The 18972-nt window shown below is 34.1% G+C and overlaps 1 protein-coding gene across 5 annotated transcripts in view; it reads left to right on the top strand.

Moving 5' to 3' along the window:
- Window positions 1–18972, top strand: part of LOC131551374 (cadherin-18) — a 225939-nt gene that overhangs the window by 96132 nt on the left and 110835 nt on the right. For all 5 annotated transcript variants that reach the window (XM_058794302.1, XM_058794298.1, XM_058794300.1 and 2 more), the window contains one exon: window positions 7970–8646. In XM_058794302.1, coding sequence (XP_058650285.1) covers window positions 8398–8646 — 249 coding nt within the window. In that variant the 5' untranslated portion in view covers window positions 7970–8397. The remainder of the gene's footprint in view (window positions 1–7969; window positions 8647–18972) is intronic.

The following is an 18972-nucleotide window of genomic DNA, read 5'->3' as shown; positions in this document are numbered from 1 at the left end:
TGCAAAAACTGTGTGTTATATGCACTCCAAACACATTCGTATCATATATATACGCCAAAGTCCATTTTTTCGTATCAATACCACAAGTTTTCGTTTTTATTTGGCATACTATTTATACACATTTTCATGAGACCGGGCTCTATAGTACTGTTTTCCGTTATCTTTTTTTTTTTAATTTTTTGTTATGTTAATAATGTTTTTTGATATTTTACAATATATTTTATTTGTTATTATTTATTATATTACAATTTATATTAGATTTAATTTAATTTTAAGCTTTATTTTTTTATTATGAGATTACTTTGTTCTCTAATTGTTATTTTAGTTTATTTTATGTGAAACTACTGTGGTCTGGTCTTTATTTTAATTAAATTAATTAATTTATTTATTTATTTGACAATTTAAACAGCACACTAATTTGAAGAATCTAAAAGCATTGCCACTGAAATTTTGATTATATACAGTTTAATCTATAGTCAAAGCTGTGATTGCACATCTATAAGTTGTATACTGCATACTACACTGGATTCAGTAGTATGCAAAGTTCATCCTCATCTTGACTTGTTTGGGTCACATCCCGCTCTGCATTTTCTCATTGTTTCTTGATGGCTCTCGTATGTAAATGATGCAAAGCAGTCCTGCATGCTGAGAGCTTCTTGATAAATCTGTCCGCAGAAACCTTATTCTGTTCGGTAGAACTGTGTAACCGGCAGAGGTGCCGCCCTTCCCCACACACCGTAGGACTTGTGCTGGGCAGCACTGCACAGTAAAGAGCTTTTTGTTGCTACATGATATCAGTGAAACCATAACTCAACGTGTGCTGCAATGCAGCAAGGGAATAAGACGAGGAGAGAGAGAAACAGAGAGAGAGAGATGAAGAGAGTTTTAAAGGTAAATAGACTGTCAGAGTGAAAATGGCTCTCTGCAGAGTGTAGCAGATGGATACTGTCTCAGAGGCAGTGTCCTCCTTCTGTGATGAGAAAGACCGGAGAATCCCTTCTCTATTTCCCTCCCTTCTTCCTTTCCTCTCTCTCCTTCCCCTCCCTCTCCATCTCTTCATCAAACACGCGGCAGATGGGATGCAGGAGTGATTTAGGCCACTAAAGCCGTGCAGAGATTGTCGCTTACGCTGGCTTTCATGGCTTCGGGTTGTCCTCTAAAATGGCTGCAGATGCGTCAGAAGAACAGAAAGCAGAGATAGCTTTCACTTTGCTCTGGATCTATGATCCAACATCGAGAAGTGAAAAACAGCGAGTGAAATAGGGACCAGAAATATGCTCAGAAGAAAGACCACTGGCTGAATTCAGAAACTTCAGTTTAGCTCTCAGCTGATGTCATTGATCTCATTGTTGTGGAGAAATGAAAATAGATGCAAATGAGAAACAAATGGGTGGCATACAATAAGAGGAGTATAGCGCTATATTACCCGTATTACATACAAGAAAATTGGGTAATATAGCTCAGATCATATGGTCTTTAAGAACGAGCTAATGCAAAGTTTGATATGTCACTTAAGTACTGTAGTAATACAGTACTACCATGTTTTTCATAATATTTACAATAGTTGTTTGGCATCATGGTAAAACAGTTTTTTTTTTTTTTATGTTTGCAGTATATTTAAAATTATTTATTATAATTGATTTACATCATATTAGTTTTTAATATTATTTTATTATATACTTTCAATTTTATGTCAATTTATTTTATTTTATTTGTCTGTGTGATATTACTATGGTCTGGTCTTTTGCTTTATTATTTTATTTTATTTTTTATAGTTTTTTTTTTATAAATTTTATGTGAGATTACTCTATTTTCTTTATTTTATTATTTGTTTTTTCTGGTCTGGTTAATTTATTTTATAAGTTGCCTTTATGTATTTAAATTTTACGAGCAATTAATCTAGTCTTGTCTGTTTTCTTTATTGTTTTAATTGATTTATTTGGAGCTGCCTATTTAATTTAATTTAATTTAATTTATTATATATATATATATATATATTTTTTTTTTTTTATTTATGTGAGACTACTCTATTTTAATTATTTCTTTATGTATTTGATTACTCTAGTTTGGTTTATTTATCTTATAAGTTGCCTTTATTTTTTATTTATTTTATTTTATGTGTGTTACTCTAGTCTGGTCTATTTTATTTATTGTTTTATTTGATTGTTTTGAAGCTGCCTATTTAATTTTAATTATTTTAATATTTTATTTTATGCTAAATTACTCTTTTTTTATTGTTTTATTTGGTCACTCTGGTCTGGTTTATTTATTTTATAAGTTGCCTTTATTTTATTTTATTTTATTTTATTTTACTCTACTCTACTCTACTCTCTCTGTTATCTATTTTCTTGTGTTTGTTTTACTTCTTATTACTTGGTTTGTTTCTCAGGACAAAAACGAAAAAAAAAAAAAGAAAAGAAAGAGAAACAATAGCCTGAAGCAAATGTCTCCATTTGCTCTCTTTGTAATCTCATTGCCAACAAATAAAACAAAGCAAAACAAAACAAAACCAAAAAACTGATCTTGTTTGTGGTTGTTACAAGTCTGAAAGTTCGCATGAAACTTGACTGATCATCCGCCTGGCATCTCTGTGTGACGCTGTAGAGCTCAAGTCCAAAAGAAAGAAAGAAAGCTGCCCACTGCTGCATGGCATCATGAATAATCGGATGCAAGATCTCTTCTCACTTTTAACTGCCTTCTGAAATCAAAACTGTCATTTCCTGCAGGTGCTTTGCGATTTATTTCTGACATTTCAACGCAGGCAACCAAAAAACACAATGTCTGAGAGGCCTTCTCACCTTCAGCTGCCAAACGATAGTGGAAATTGGCTCGCACCACCGAATGAATATTCAGGAGCTGTTGGAGAGATTTGTTCACAATGTAATTCCGGTTGTATGAGTATCATTCCAGCCTGTCTCTGAGCGTGTTTGTGTGGTGTGTGTGTGTGTGTGTGTGTGTTTAAGTGCTTTCATTGGTGAGCATCTGATCTTTCTGAACTTTTATGTATATTTCATGATGTAGGCTGGGAGCGTTTGGCAGTCAGTGTACATACATTATTTGAGCGTTCACGAAACATACAGAGCAGCACAGAAAGCAAACCTGTTAATGTTTCTCACCTCCCTAAAAGCTTCTTCCAGTCCTGTTGCTTTAAAGCTGTTTGTGTACCGTAAAATATGTCTTTTCTAAGATTATGTGTGTACATACATAAACATTAAGGTACTTCACACATTCACACTGCTTTTGGCTCTGTGATCTCATCAACATTTACAGGTATTCATATGTACAGGAAACACATTGGTGTATGTTTGGATAGACAAAGAACATTTTTACAATATCAGAATATGGACAGCATGAAAAAAAGTAAACTCAAAGCTGGACTTAATGTAGAAAGTTTTAATTGTTTTTTGTTTTTTTTTGAGAAAAAAAATTAATATAAAAAAAATACAATAATATTAAAAATAAATATTATTTATAAAAGTGTTATATAATATTAATCATATGCCTAATAATAATAATAATAATAATAATAATTATTATTATTATTATTATTCATTGATAAATCATAATACTTTAATCTTAAATTATTTAATTAAATATTTGTATAATATAACATTTATAATATAAGAATATCTTATTATTATTATTGACATATATATATATATATATATATATATAATTTTTTTTTTGGGGGGCATTGTTTTGGATTAAATATTAACCTTTAATGCTGCACATTTTCACTGGAAAAAGTTTTTTTTTTTTTTTGTTAAAAGCTCAGTTGTCATCATTTGATTATATTTATATATTATATTTATCATGTAAACTTTTTATACAAGTACTATTTTATTTAAAACATAAATATTTTTTTATTTTTAATAAAACTGTTTACATTTTATTTTTTCTTAATTTTTGTGTCATTTTCTTGTAGCTTTATGTCTGTACTCTATACGTTTTTGTCATCCTACTGATAGAAAATAGTTTAGTTGTGTAGTTGGGCGATATTCTTTAGAGATCCAAAAAAATGGTGCTATTTTGATCCAATATTAAAAACCATTATTCATTATTCATCAACCATTAAGTAGCATGAATTTCTTTAAAAATAGTGTCCAGTCTATGCCATTGTAATTGGTCTACTTCACTGTTAGAGCGATTACTCCTCCATCTGCCTAACAATGTGTTCTAACAGCAGTTATCATTAGTCTTTCTCTCTTCTGCCTTGGGTAGTTTGACCTCCGTACCCTCCTCTCTCCTTCTGTAGTTTGATATCAGCAGAGGGTCCAGACTGAGAAAGCACAGCAGGTCATGAAAATACTCGCTCCAGGCAACACAAGGCCTCATTCTCTTCCTCGCTGTCTCATTTCTCTGCTCTAATGTTATCCACTTTCTCCACTTTTTGGTCGTACTTGTTCTTATCGCTCTTACTCCTTTTTGTAAATGTTCGAACATATATTTTATTGTCTTAAGCACAAATCGGACAGGTTTGCTAAATATCCACCTAAATATATCTGTCTTCTATTTGAATATATATTATTATTATTATTTTATTACTTTTTATTATTATTAATGTTGAAAACAGTTGCACTGCTTAATATCTTTGTGGAAACTGTGATACATTTTCCCCCAGGATTATTTAATGAATAAAAAGTTCAAAAGAAAAGTGTTTATTTCAAATCCCATTTGACTATGAATAACAAAGTTTCCATGTTCCACTGGTGATATGCCAGTGTGCTGCTATAAATACTACAGATTTTGGAGCAGAACCCAATGCTGATATTGTAATCTAACCCACTATGACATGAAATGCGTGTCCTGCTGTTCTCTGATCAGACAGTAGAGAAAGTCCCCACCGCTGTATGAATGCTTCGCTACTGGAGACCAGCTGCCATTGATTGAACGCAGCTGTGAGCCGTAACCAATGGACTGAGAGCAAAAGAAAAGAGGGTGGAGGAGGGGGGATTGAAAGGGTGTTTTAATTATAATCAGCAATACAATCATTACATCAGCGCTCTGATTGAAGAGCATCTCAGGAGGTGCCGACACACACACACACACACACACACACCGGAGTGGTTTAAATCCGGAACATACCTTGTCAAATCAAGTCCAGAGGCTAATACCCCATCGCCTCACCTCAGAGAACAGCCGCGCCACGGGTAAAGCCCGTCGGTTCACCTAGGGCCGTCTTGGCAATGTCTCTGAGATGCTTTTTATGTAGGTAATAACCATAAAGTACAGCTTCTATTTCAATGGGGAGAGATGGAAATCTCGAAAACTATTTGTCAAAATTCTACTTCAGTAGCCTGTCAAATCAACAGTGAGCAATGGTATCATTTTATTTATTTATTTATTTAATAAATTTTACAATAATACAAATTTTAAGTGACAGGCTGCACTTCAGTCACCATATTGATCATCGTAATTTCTAATAATAATAATACTAATACTAATACTACTACTACCACTACTACTACTACTACTAATAATAATAATAATAACAATTATTATTATTATTCTGTTATATATATATATATATATGTATATATGTATGTTTTGTTGAAGTGTTGTGAGCAGCTGATTGATTGAGTTTAACAGTTCTGACTGAAAGACGCGAGTATGTTTAGGTTCCCTCTCTGATGGAAGGCTTGGAATAACAACCAACTAATTTTCTAGGCGTCACCGGTGACTAAATGCAAGCTGCATTATTTCCTGAGTGAAGAGCTTGCTCAAACATGAGGATTATCCAAGAATCCAGAACATATTTTTAATCCATGTACATTTTTAAGGGGATTTCAGCTGTTTACACTTTAAAGGATTTGACGCCTATGACAGTATTACAATCGGAAGCTTGCATGTCTCTGGTGGTGGTTAGTTAGTTGTTGGATGTTTCTGTCGTCCTGAAATCAGTTGGCTTTAAAGAAACTTCTGCAAACTTTTGGATACATACCCATTGAATATCTATTTAAAATATATTTGCTGTAGATATATTCATTGAGAATATCAATTAATTCATGTACAATTAAAAATATTGAGTAGCATTTTTTTTTCTTCTCAGAATTAGCTAGGAAATTTTATTTAATTACAGAGAAATAGCAAGTAAAAATTTTTTTATTATTATTTATTTATTTATTTACACTGTCCTTTATATCAATTAAGGCACTTAAACACCACAACAGTCTCTGATGGAGTTTGTTCATTATTTGAATCAGAATTAAAAATACAGATTTCAAGTGTAATTTGAGGTTTGTTGCTAATTGTAAATGTGTTGTTAAATCAGCTGTGGAGAATTCGGTCTTTGTTCATTCAATTCGATAAGATTTTAGCATTTTTCCCCTATATTTCTTTGCTGGTTATATCTACATAGGGACTTTGGTCAGATTGCATCGCAGCTAGTTTTTGCAAATCCTTGAGATTTTTAGGTTTTTCTTATTTTTTTTTTTTCTCCGGCATCTTTGAAACGCATCTCTCCATTGAAATCACATTCTCTGATGGGTAGTTGACAAATAAAAATTGGACTGTGTCCTATGGTGTGACATAGCAAAAATTTTAACATACAAATAACATGAGAAAAATGTATCTTCATTCTTAGAGTTACGCAAATACTGTAGCATGAGACAGGTTTATCTTCAATGTTAGAGTTTTTTTTTTTTTTTTCTTTGCATTTTTCCGTCACACCATAGGACACATTGATACATCAACTACCCTGATGCAGCATAAATGGTAACTTGCAGGTGAACTTAATATCATTAGCTATATGTAAGCATAGATATATTTAGTCAAATCTACTTGCCATAGTAATTGACAGCATGCAGAATCCTGTAGATTTCTCACATTTAATTATATTTCATAACATTTTTGACCTTTTTAAACCTTGATGAGAGTGCTGTTGGTGCATAGAAGAGGGATTAGCATTTCTGCATTCATTAAACTAAATATGCCGCTCGCAACTCCACACTATTTCATGATTAAATGTTTGTGTTCTGTTTATTACCAAAGCATGACTAAAGTGTCTTATGCTTGCCTGGTTTAGCAATCTTATGTATCACCAAGAACACTCGAAAATTTGTATTTCAGGTTACCCGAGCGCAACTCATCCTTCTGAGAGATAATCATTTTGCATTAGATATGCTTTTACATCTTCATATTAACTGCTGCTAATTTAGAATGAGGACCTATATTTGACTGCATTGTGAACGTGTTCTGTCATCACCACAGTTGCTGTAAATGACTGAATCCAAAGGTACTGCATTATGGCAAGCCTTGTTAAACAGTGAAATATTGATTATAACTAGGAGATAATTAGTTACGGACTCACTGTGCCAAGCATCTGTTGTTTTGGGTCTCTGTGAGGAAATTTCATGAATTACTTCTTTTAATGGAATAGTTCACCCAAAAATGAAAAATCTGTCTTCATTTACCCATCTTCACATTGGTCGACTTTGATAAAAGATGAAATGGCATGAAGGAATGTCCAATCTACTCCTTTCCATTCAACGATGGCGGATGCTGAGAGTAAATGATGACAAAAATGTTTATTTTGGTTGAATTTCCATGTAAATTGTAATTTTTCTTGCATAATGTAACATCTTTTAGAGTGAAAGGAAATATTAAATGAAAAAAAATGATAAAAAGTGGTTGTCTGACATTGCAGTGAAGCCACAGTGATTGTACATAGAAACTGACTAAAAGCTAAATGGCTATTGGTTAACATTATCAAGGGAAATTCATTTTGGAACAAACCATTTATCTTGGAATAACATGCATTGATGAATATTTTACAGTAAGACCAGCAGCATGCATTAGTAAAATAAACAGGGTAAATTTTGATCCCATGCTGGCTTGAACTTCACATTAAGGCACATTAAGCAATGGTGCCATACTGGTAATTAAATGTCTTTTGAGATGTTTCCTTTCTTGTGGTATTTTGCAACCATATGAAACACTGAAATTGTTTGTCCATTTCATCTTTTCACAGGAGATTCAACATGGCCGCTGCTGTCATCTTACGTGTTTGTTGGATCTGGGCTTGAACGCGCCTGCGTTCTTCCTCGAGTGCTATTATAGTGCATGATGTCAATGCATTTCTGCTGCCTTTCCAAGATGAACGACTGAAATATGAACCTCATTCAAGCTTTCTGGACCTCCGGTCCGGCGTCTGATTAAATCAAGCCCCTCAAACGACCATCCGAGGGGGGGAATAAGGAGTAGACGTGGCTGCTGGTTGGTGGCAGTGGAGGACGAGGAGGTGGCGGAGGAGGAGGGTTTGGAAGCCATCTTTATCCTTGGGAATATACCATTTGTGGAATACCACAGTGTGTTTGGAATATTGCAGAACTTTTGGAGTTTCGCTGTAGTTTTTGGAATCCTTTCGGAATATTGGGAATTTGGCTCCTATTCGCAGTCATGAAGGTGAACCCGAGCTCTTGTTTGTGTCCTGTACTTTTGTGCCTGTGTTTTCTGGAGAGGGGTTATGAGGCGAGCCATCATGGCCAAGCCAAAATCATTTCCAGGAGCCACAATGCAACTCACAGCCACAACCAGACTAAGGACGGGGAAACAGAGGTCCACCATCGGCCCAAACGCGGATGGATATGGAACCAGTTCTTTGTCTTAGAGGAACACATTGGTACAGATGCACAATATGTAGGAAAGGTAAGCATGACATTTTCAGTTGTGGTTTGATAATCTGGTTTGCCTGGTCTAGTTTGCAGGTTTTGTCAGCTTGGCCGACCAGCTAAACCAGGGTGCCAACGCTGGCAGACCAGATTAACCAATTTACCAGTCCAATATAAGTTGGTCTACCTGGTTCGTGCAAAAAAAATAAATAAATAAAATAAAAAATAAAATGTAATACATAAATATTATTCATTCGTTTGTTCATTCAGTCATTCATTCATTCATTGTTTTTTTGTTTTGTTTTGTTTTTATCCATCAGTGGTGGAATTAATCAAAGAGAAGAAAATCTGTGCATTTTCCTTTCCTGTGCTGTATTTTCTGTTGAAACAGAAAGTAGGGCCAGACATATTGAGAATTTTATTTTATTTTATTTTATAACCTTTAGGTTGTTTTATGGCAATGAATAATGATTTGTATATCATGCATTTTGTATATCAAAATTTTGAATTTAAACCAGCCTAAGGTAAGGTGACCATATTTTAGTTTTCAAAAAAGAGGACAGTGGGGGCAGGACACAGACGGGTGGGGGTGGTGTTGTTGCGTTGGGGGGGGTTAAAGAAGTCCCCAAAGTAGCACAATGACCATATCCCAAATATCAAAATTCAAAATATGTCATTCCCATTCCTAAAATACATATTTTACTGTCACTGTTATTCAGACTGATCTTAAACACAGCTAAAAGCTTCCTACCAGTGGTCATCCTTCACAAAACTTAACATCTACCACAGTTTTATCATAGGTAGAATGCAAAATGTTTCAATACAAGCATTTCAGTCAAATATAATTTATGCAGTATTTCAAACCTTTAACTCACGGGAGAAAATCAACCCACCGCAACAGTTTAAAGGCAGCCCAATTCCATACAAAAAATGCGGATTTGGCAACCCTGCATCCACGAGCTTCATCCAAAGTGATTTAAATACTCCACAAATAGATAGTGGCTCTCTGATGCGCGAAAATTATATTCAACATTAGAATGTTTGCGGGAGCAGATGGTAAAGGACAGAAATTCAGTGGGAGTGGGATTAAGAAAATAGTTCCGCACAGGGCTTTAATACAAAAACGCACACAATGAATGGCAACTGTAGAAAGCAAAAGCCGAATCCTGGACATTTTGGGCAATTTAGAAATCCTGGCTGGATGCATTTTTTTAAGGTCTAAAAAGAGGACATGTCCGGGGAAAAGAGGACGTATGGTCACCCTAGCCGAAAGTGGTTTTGTAGTCTTAGCTGAATTAAATTGCCTTTGGTTTCACAGCCTGACCAGCTGATAAGTGTCCAAAACACCTTTAAAACCATCAAATAGACCAGCCTGACCATGTTGGCTGCCTTTAAGACCAGCACATGCATTGGGCTTGTTGATATTTATAACATGGATATAACAGCAGTCTAATGTTGAAACATGTTAGACCCTCATGAACAACATCAATTTCTAAATTAAGCAAGTGACCTTTTGCTCTTTCTCTGACCTTATTCCATCACTTGTCTACACCAGCAGGCCTTGATCGATAACGTCTTTGCATGGAGTTAGCTTAGCACAGCAAAACAGCAGCTCAGGACTGCAGCTTGACTTATTGGTTCGTGTTTGAGATTTGACAGCCTTCATCATTTTGGCTAGAGTCATGCCGGTTCTCCTGTGTTTGCCTCACGGGCTTGTCGATCTTGTGAAACATGAATTTTTCTGTCCATGCCAAGTCGCAAATAGGGCCATGAATCTATTAGCATTAGCAAGTCAGTCTGGAGTCAATGTGGAAACTTTTGCACTGACCACATTTGGGTGTATTTTACTAAATTAATTCTATAGGCTACTTTGGATATTTCATGTTCATACATAAAGAGCTTTATGTGGAAAAAAGAAGTCTTACTTTTAGGATGGCAACATTTCATTTTCAAATAACTTCTTTACTTTTATAGTTAATGAAACTCTAATAGCTAATACAGACTAATGCCAGTCATTTGTTTATATATTATATATTGTTGTTATTCTTATATTTTCATAATCTGGTCATAAATAAACATTATATAATGTAATATGTGACCCTTGAGCACAAAACCAGTCATAAGTCGTTGCGCAGATATATGTGTAGCAATAGCCAACAAGACATTGTATGGGTCAACATTATTGATTTTTCTTTTAAGCCAAAAACATTAGGATATTTAGTAAAGATCATGTTTCATGAATATGTTTTGTAAATTTCCTACAGTAAATATATCGAAACTTAATTTTTGATTAGTAGTTAGCATTGCTAAGGACTTAATTTCGACAACTTTAAAGGCGATTTTCTCAATATTTGGATTTTTTTTTTTTTTTTTTGCACCCTCAGATTCCAGATTTTCAAATAGTTGTATCTCGGCCAAATCCTATGCTAGCAAACCAAAGTAAAACTTGTTTATTCAGCTTTCAGATGTATATATATATTTTTTTTTTTTTACAAATTTAAGATAAAATGTGTGGAAATTGTTCTGCAGTGCAATTATCCTAATCATAAATTGAAATACAGAAACAAATGAAAAATGTGTACAGTATATTCAACTGGAAAACATTTTTTATTTAAATTAAATTGATTTTACATTATAACTATAGTTCACAATATTAGATGTATCTGTTTGTTTGTTTATTTATGTTGATCAAATAAATACGACCTTGGTGAGCTTTAGAGACTCCAAAATGTTTTTAAAAAATATTCAACATTTCTGGTTATCTAATCGGGGTCTATTTTCATTGTGCTCATAATTAAAAAAAGAAAAAGAAAAAGAAAGAAAATAATAATAATGAAGTAAATAAATTTACACTTCTGTGATACACTATACATTTGCATTGCATTTAATGTTTTAAAATAAATAAATAAAAATTCACACTGTTTGACCATTGAAATTTACTAGTGAAAAATAAATAAATACATAAACATTTTAACGCAATTTACGCAGGGGTTGGCCACCCCACTTACAACTGCTACTTCTGTCACTATTTCTCTTGACAAGAAGTGCATTTATTCAGTCGCAGAACTTATTTACGAGCAGTTCAAACAACCCTGCTAAAAAAAAACAATAGAAGCCCAATAGAAACCATCACAGAAACCATTAGCTTTTTCCAGTAAAACCATTACAAAATTCCTTTTTGTAGTGTGTTTTGGGCATTTTTCCAATGGGATTTAACATACCACCAATAGAATCCATCACATACCAGTAGATACCATTATAGTTTCCATTAAAACCAATACAATTCCCGTTATAACCATTAAATCCATTACATTTTCTATTGTGTTTTGGGCAGGGTTCTATTGTTTTTTTTTTCAGCAGGGAAGAGATGTTTCAGACGCGCGCTCCACTTCACCTCTTTGGCCAGGGGAGTCAAACGAGCGCGGAAACGGTACTGTGTTCGCATCGCGCGCTCTTCAGTTGCACTCACAAAGGCGCCGGCGCACTGTAGCCTGTATCCTTTCATATCAAAGCGCGAAATAAACTACGTGCATGCAATGTCGTGGTCAGTTAAGTCATGAAGTTACCAAAAAGGCAACTAAAGCTGCCTTAAAACTGTGCATGCATGTAACATATTTTATATGAGTCATATTTTAGAACGTCTCTGAAACGTCTCTGAAATGTCCTGGAGAAGCCCAGCACTGTCTCCCTCATCTAACACACCCGATTCAACTCGTCAGCTCATTATTGATACTTTAAGACCTGAAGTGGGTCAGAAAAGGTAAAAAGAGTTGAGAGAAAATATGATGCATCTGCATCATTTTCAGCAGCAACAGCTCTTAAAGTAATAGCAGCCAAAACAACCAAATAACCAGCTACTGTGATGTCTGTTAATCAAAGGAAAAATTTAAAAAAGAGGGGAAAAAAAACTTGTATAGCTTTAAGGATTCATCTATATTTAATTTAGAATTTAGTATTTGATAATTTCAATTTCTGTATATTTCTGCTGAAGGGCAAAGGTAAATATTGACATTTATTATAATGGGTTTATGTGAAGATTGTTTTAAGTTCACTTAAATTAGAAGTTATGTTTTTAAAGTCTAATAAATGTTAAAATTGATAGCTCTCAATTATACTGCAGTGTTGAATGGCTATAGTCAATGGTTAAATATTAGGGGTGAGGGACAATTTTATAGAGAAATCAGTATTATTGGTATGAGTGATACTGGCCTTCAGTCATAAAAAAAAGATGCCATTAAACAAATATAAAAAAATATATACTGCCTTTGTTGTTTGTACATTAATTTGAAGATTGAATGTGAAATTATTCCAATATAAAAGTATATTTAAAAACTTTAATGTTAGGTGGGATTAATTGCGAGTAATTAAAAAACAAAAAAGTGTGATTAATTAGTTAATTTTATTCAATCAATTGACAGCAGTAAAACAAACGTATACATTTAATATGCATTTTATTTAAAATCCATTTGTAACATATAAACATATATTCATCATCACCCGTACCTTTGCACGTATATAGCAGTTCAGTGAAAGACACATCGCCCCTGTCCTTGAACTCCCCAGTAACTCAAAAACTGCATTAGACATTGTAAATTGATTCAATAAGCGTTGTTTAATGGGTACTGTGAGACTGTTAGCGGGGGGGCACTGCTCCATCCCTGTGTCCTTCTTTTATTCTCTTTGTGTATCTTCTCTCTCTCTCTTTCTGAAGCGGAGATTGATTCAGCAGGTCATGTCCATGTGTTTTACGTCTCTACTGAAGCGTCATACAATGAGGCCGCTGGAAGCTGGTTAAGTTGTCTGTGTGCAGATTGACTTCTCTTATCTTCAGAAATATGGAAATGTGTGGTGGTTGATCATTATTCAGGGTACTCAAGCATAAGGTAATGCAGGGAAAAAAGCGACAGACGTGCAGACAGAGAAAGAGAGAAAAGAGACAGACACTATTTCTCACTTGCTGCTTCAAATCATGTTGGAATGATTATGAGGTGAGCGGTCAGGAAGGGCATTATATGTTGGAAAATGAGCAGGTTTATGATAGATAGACCTGGAGAAAGATATCCGTTAGCATTCCCATGCCTCTTTATGGCAGCTGCTCAGCTCTTGCAAGAAGTATGCAATTTGAAATGTCTTGTTTTTACATTTTGGATGTATTATTTGTTATGTGTTGAATTAATTAATTAATTTATTTTTAAAGAAGCTGCAGTGCATGCCATCATATGACGACCGTTGCAATGTTTGAAGAAATTTTGCACGCTCAAAGTCTAGTATGACCAAGACTTTATATGATCATAGCTGCAGAAATATCTACTATATTATAATTAAACATTTGCAATTAAAGTGTTGCTTGCAAAAATAAAACATGTTTTGTCTAAATATACATCTACTTACTTGATCAGTAGAATTTAAATGGAATTACGAAACCATAATAGAGGAAGCAAGTTGTTTTTAATCATAAGTTCTAATTATTTAAGTGTATTAAAATTAGTACATTAAAAAAATGTCAGATAAATTTAAATGAGAAATGTTGCCTTGGGAGTGATATTTTGTATTAATATTTTTAATCTTTTTTTTTTTGTCTTTTTTTTTTTTCTTTTTAGTTAAAGTTTGAGTTTTGTTTGTCTTTTTGTATGTCCATATAGTTTTTATAAATTTTTATTTTAATTTTAGTTTTATTTATTTTAGTATATTGTTAATGCATAAAAAGTACAAACTAAATAACAATGAGAAATATTGCTAAATTAAACTAAATTAATTAAACTAAATACAATAAATGTATTTATGTGTATATGTGTGATGCTCTCTCTTTGTTTTTAGGGTGACCTTTTAACATTCTGTCAAGGGTCTACAGATGAAAAATAGCCTTTTGGGCTATTTCTGGCACATTTATGTTTATTAATGTGCATTGCCCCTGTAAATAAATAAATAAAATTAAATTAAATTAAATTTAAAAAAGGCAACTAGCCAACTGAAGTTTTACGTTTTTTCTTTTTTTCTCCAATTTTAGTTCAGTTTAGATAACTATAATGAATGGCCCTAACTCTTGGGAGAAGAATAGTGATAATAAAATACCAGAAAATACTGCTGATTTAGCTGATTTATGATGTGATGGACAACATTTCCCATCATTCTCTGTGCTTGAATTATTTATATCAAGCATGAATTAGTCCCCAAACATCCCTTTTTCCACACCTAAATTAGAATACACATCTCAGCATAATTCCAACTTCTGAGCTCATAAGTACAAACTTCCCAGGAGGACTTGAAGGCAACAATGGAAAATTGCCTCTGTGAGAGAAAATCGAGTACAAAAATGCATCTGTGTGACAATGAGATGAGAAAAAATGTTTAAATTTACATCTTTTAGCTGTAAGCACGCCAGGCAAAATGAATTGAAAAGCCTTCCTGAGCTTTTTTTAAATTTTTTTTTATTGAAAAACAAAATATTTTGTGTGTTCAGACTGTTAAAATGGCGATATTAGCGAGACAGACAGAACTAGAAGGTTTCTTTTCATGTGGCCTGACATTGTAACTGGAGTACTACATGGGTATTAAACAGATGGCAGTGATTTAGAATTGCATTACTTCAAAACTGAGCCTGTTCAGGTTGCTAATTGCATGCAATAATAATTACTTTTTGTCTTCCTTTATTAGCATACCCGCACGACCGCTTCATAAGAGCTCTGATTGGTCGGCTGGCTGGATTAAGAAGCCCTGAAGCCCTCTGGCCACCGCTGCGCTCTGTACTCAAACAGTTTACAAAAATTGAACCGAGTTTACAGCGTCGACAGAACATACTAATCCTCAACGATAAAATGCCATTAAGAGCAAGCTGTTATGAGGGATTTAATTTGACATGCGCATGCAAAAGGCAAGGTCCCAAGATCGTTAGTGCAGCTAACTCCCTCATATTTAATTACCGCCTCTATCACAGGGGCTGGTAAAATATGGCCGTGATGCGAAATGACCCTTAATTAGATCGGCAAAGACTCTAGACAATTAATCCTTCAGCCCCTTCGTTTGTGTGTATGTGTGAGTGGATGTGTTTATTCTGAGGCTTGGCTTAATTAAAACTTGCAGACGCTTGCAGTAGCACAGGAAAGGTTCCCGTGAGGGACAAACTGAGATGACAGACCCTTCCTTCCTACTGCTCTTTATTTTCTGGCATTCATGTGGTTGAGTGCCTTACTGGTGGCATCCTTATCCTCAAAGACAAATGAAAGCGACCGGAAAAGCAGTTTCGTCAAGAGACTCGTGCTGTCTTTAGGGGTCAAAGTGGTATGTGATTAGAGTAATCACCTCATCAGCGGTCTCAGAACATGTTATGAGTAAACAGCTCATTAGAGTTTTGCAATACCAGAAGTGTAATTTTACCATTTTCAACAGCGATTTTGATTGAACAGCAAAATCAAATATGTATGGAAGTCCATATCTTATTTCATATCTCACAATCGTGACTATTTTTCGTTCATCTGAGGCAGAAACAGGCTTTCCTAAACAGAGCTGGGTAGGAACTGATCACATGTAGTCTGGATTACGTAATTAGATTCTGTAATTAGAATAAATTACACGATTATCCCATTTAAATCATAAATGTTCATGTTATAAATGACTTAGCACAAAACAAGTAATCTAAAAGTAATCAAAAAGTAGTCTGATTACATTACCAAAAAAGTGTAATGTAATGAACTGCGTTACTAAGTACAATTTTGTCATGCAATTTGAATGAATATATATATATATATATATATATATATATATATATATATATATTCAAGTTTAATTGTATAGTGCTTTTCACAATGCAAAATTTAAGTTTCAGAAATATATTTACGGGGGGAAAGGGTGACGTGTTCAATACTTATTTTACCCGCTGTACATACAGTATATACACATATATATCTTATTATTTAATATAATCTATTCAAATTTATCTTAAAATATATATATATCAATGTATACATTAATTTGTGTACTAATATGAATATTACTATGCATGAACAGTAATACAAATTTATATTAGTATATTAGTATTATTATGTAAATAATGTATATAAATATTAAATACATGTAAAATAATTTAAATAATGCTAATACAACTGTAGCACTTATTTCTCAGTTAAGTAACAGCATCCAGGTTCCAAATTCCAAACGGTATACTTTGGAAAGGCTCTTTTTTTGTTATGCTTTTATTTATTTTTGGATTTTTTTCTCATATTAATGTACCAGTATTTTTGACTTATTTAACTTAACCAAGCATGAATAGGAATTTACACAAACACTTTCCTACAATGTCCTTGACTGTAATTCCTCATGCTCCACATCATGACACATATGTAACATGTATGATATATAATGTTTGTGCAGGTGACGGAATATTCAAGGCAGTGCAGCTTTATATATCATCAGACCTTGAAAGGAAAAAATTGCAGTTCTTGCTCCTGTCATGCAGCGTCTCTTTTTGCAGAAGGGTCCTTGAAAAACTTCAGGCTCGGTCTGTGTGACATTCATACATTACCCAAGAGGAAGAAGAGACAGAGACTCAGAGAGTCCTGTGATCCTCTCTTTAGCCGTACAAGCAAAAATCCTTCTCAGATTCCATAATCTTGCATTTTTAATCTTGTGATTCTGCGGTAGGAACCAAAAAGTTAGACTGGATTAGTGTCTTGAGAGATCATCTAATTTTGGAGTGTCTGGAGTGTCGTCATGGAGTAAGCCAGTCATGCAGAAACTCAACTCATGCATATAGACATAATGTATATGCATGTAAATGCATGCATATTAATGTAGCTATAGCTCTATATGCTTGTGTATACATGCATATGTCCATATGTATGTAGATATAGCTGTATATGCATTTGCATATAGATATATTTGCCTATATGTGTAGCTCTGTATACATGACGTGCATATAATATTATACTTACTTCTTAATAATTAGTTATTAAAGGGGTCCTACTATGCTCTTTTACAAAGTCTTGATTTTGTTTTGGGGGTGTACTAGAACATGCTCTCATGCTTGGTGGTTCAAAAAACTTATTATCTTTCACATAATTGACATTATTACAATACCTCTCTCCAGGGGCGTCATGCACTCATTATTTTTGAGGGGGCACGAGAAGGGGGTGTGTGTGTGTGGGGGGGGTTGTTATTCAAAACATTCCCAAATGCATGAACTATATCATGAAATATCTCGATTGTCACCTAGATGGTCAAAGTAGCCTAATAATGTAGTCTATTAACTATGCATAAAAACCTGTCTGTTTACTTAAGTAACAGATATGGGTGTCATGCCATAACATATTTTTAAAACGACTGACTTTATATTTAATGTGAATATTAAAAACATTGTAAGTTAGGCTACTTATCATAACACTTTCATTGTACAGTAAGAGAGCAAGGAACATTTACTTTATCAAATAACATTTTCACTGACAGTCTAGCGTTCAAGCACTCCCATTAAAATTACTGAAGCTGTTTACACTGTGAAATGAATATCTTACTTACAGATTCATACACATATCTGCACTTTGTTGTTTCTGACGAGAGAATTCGCCAGAGAGAGGTATTCAGTCTGCGAGTGAGTGAAGAAAACACCAACATTTTAGCGATGACTCATCTGAACACCTCTGATTGGTCATTGCATTCATAAGCTCAACAGAATGATAATGCCTTCCGAAAAACAAAATGTGTTGTGATTGGTTAGCTGTCCCAGTGCGTTGTGATTGGCGAACAGCTTAGACAGCGTTTCAGTAGTGCCCCGCCCCTTGCCAAAGCAGCAAGTTCCATCTGGCGCCATATCAATTCAGACCCCGAGAATATTGAACAAGAGGATTGTGCAGAACCTTTGCAGGCACGGATATTGTAAGACATATTAGAATGGTAACGTTATTGTTGTTGTTGTTTTTTTTTGCTAAATCACGTTTTAGATAGGATGTCAACAACCACTTAAAAATAACTGCATTTACTATGTACAGATAAGTGCAACGGTAATATGTATGATGTTTATTGTTCTTTAATTGTAACATTATAACATGAACTGCAGTGAAACTGTTCTACAGTTGAATTTATTTATACCATAGTACAGTGTTTCCCACAGACACTCTATTTGTGGTGGCATATACATGCAAATTCATTCTCTGCCAGCAGGAGGCGCTGTTGGAGTGGTAACGCTGTACACAAACACTGCTTTATCAGGCATTACATGCAAGATGAAGACATCCAAAATTTTCTGAGGCAGTTGGTTTCCTTCAGAAATACCGTGATATAAAAACACCCGCACCAGGTTTCGATTTTGAAACGTGCAGTGCTCATGTTTATTCAACGAAGTCAAAGCCTTTTGGAAAATCTATTTGTGGCGGGC

This window comes from Onychostoma macrolepis, chromosome 12 (assembly GCF_012432095.1).
Source record: "Onychostoma macrolepis isolate SWU-2019 chromosome 12, ASM1243209v1, whole genome shotgun sequence".
NCBI lineage: Eukaryota > Metazoa > Chordata > Actinopteri > Cypriniformes > Cyprinidae > Onychostoma > Onychostoma macrolepis.
Note: the sequence above shows the minus strand (reverse complement) of the source record. Positions and strands in the feature narration are given on the sequence as shown.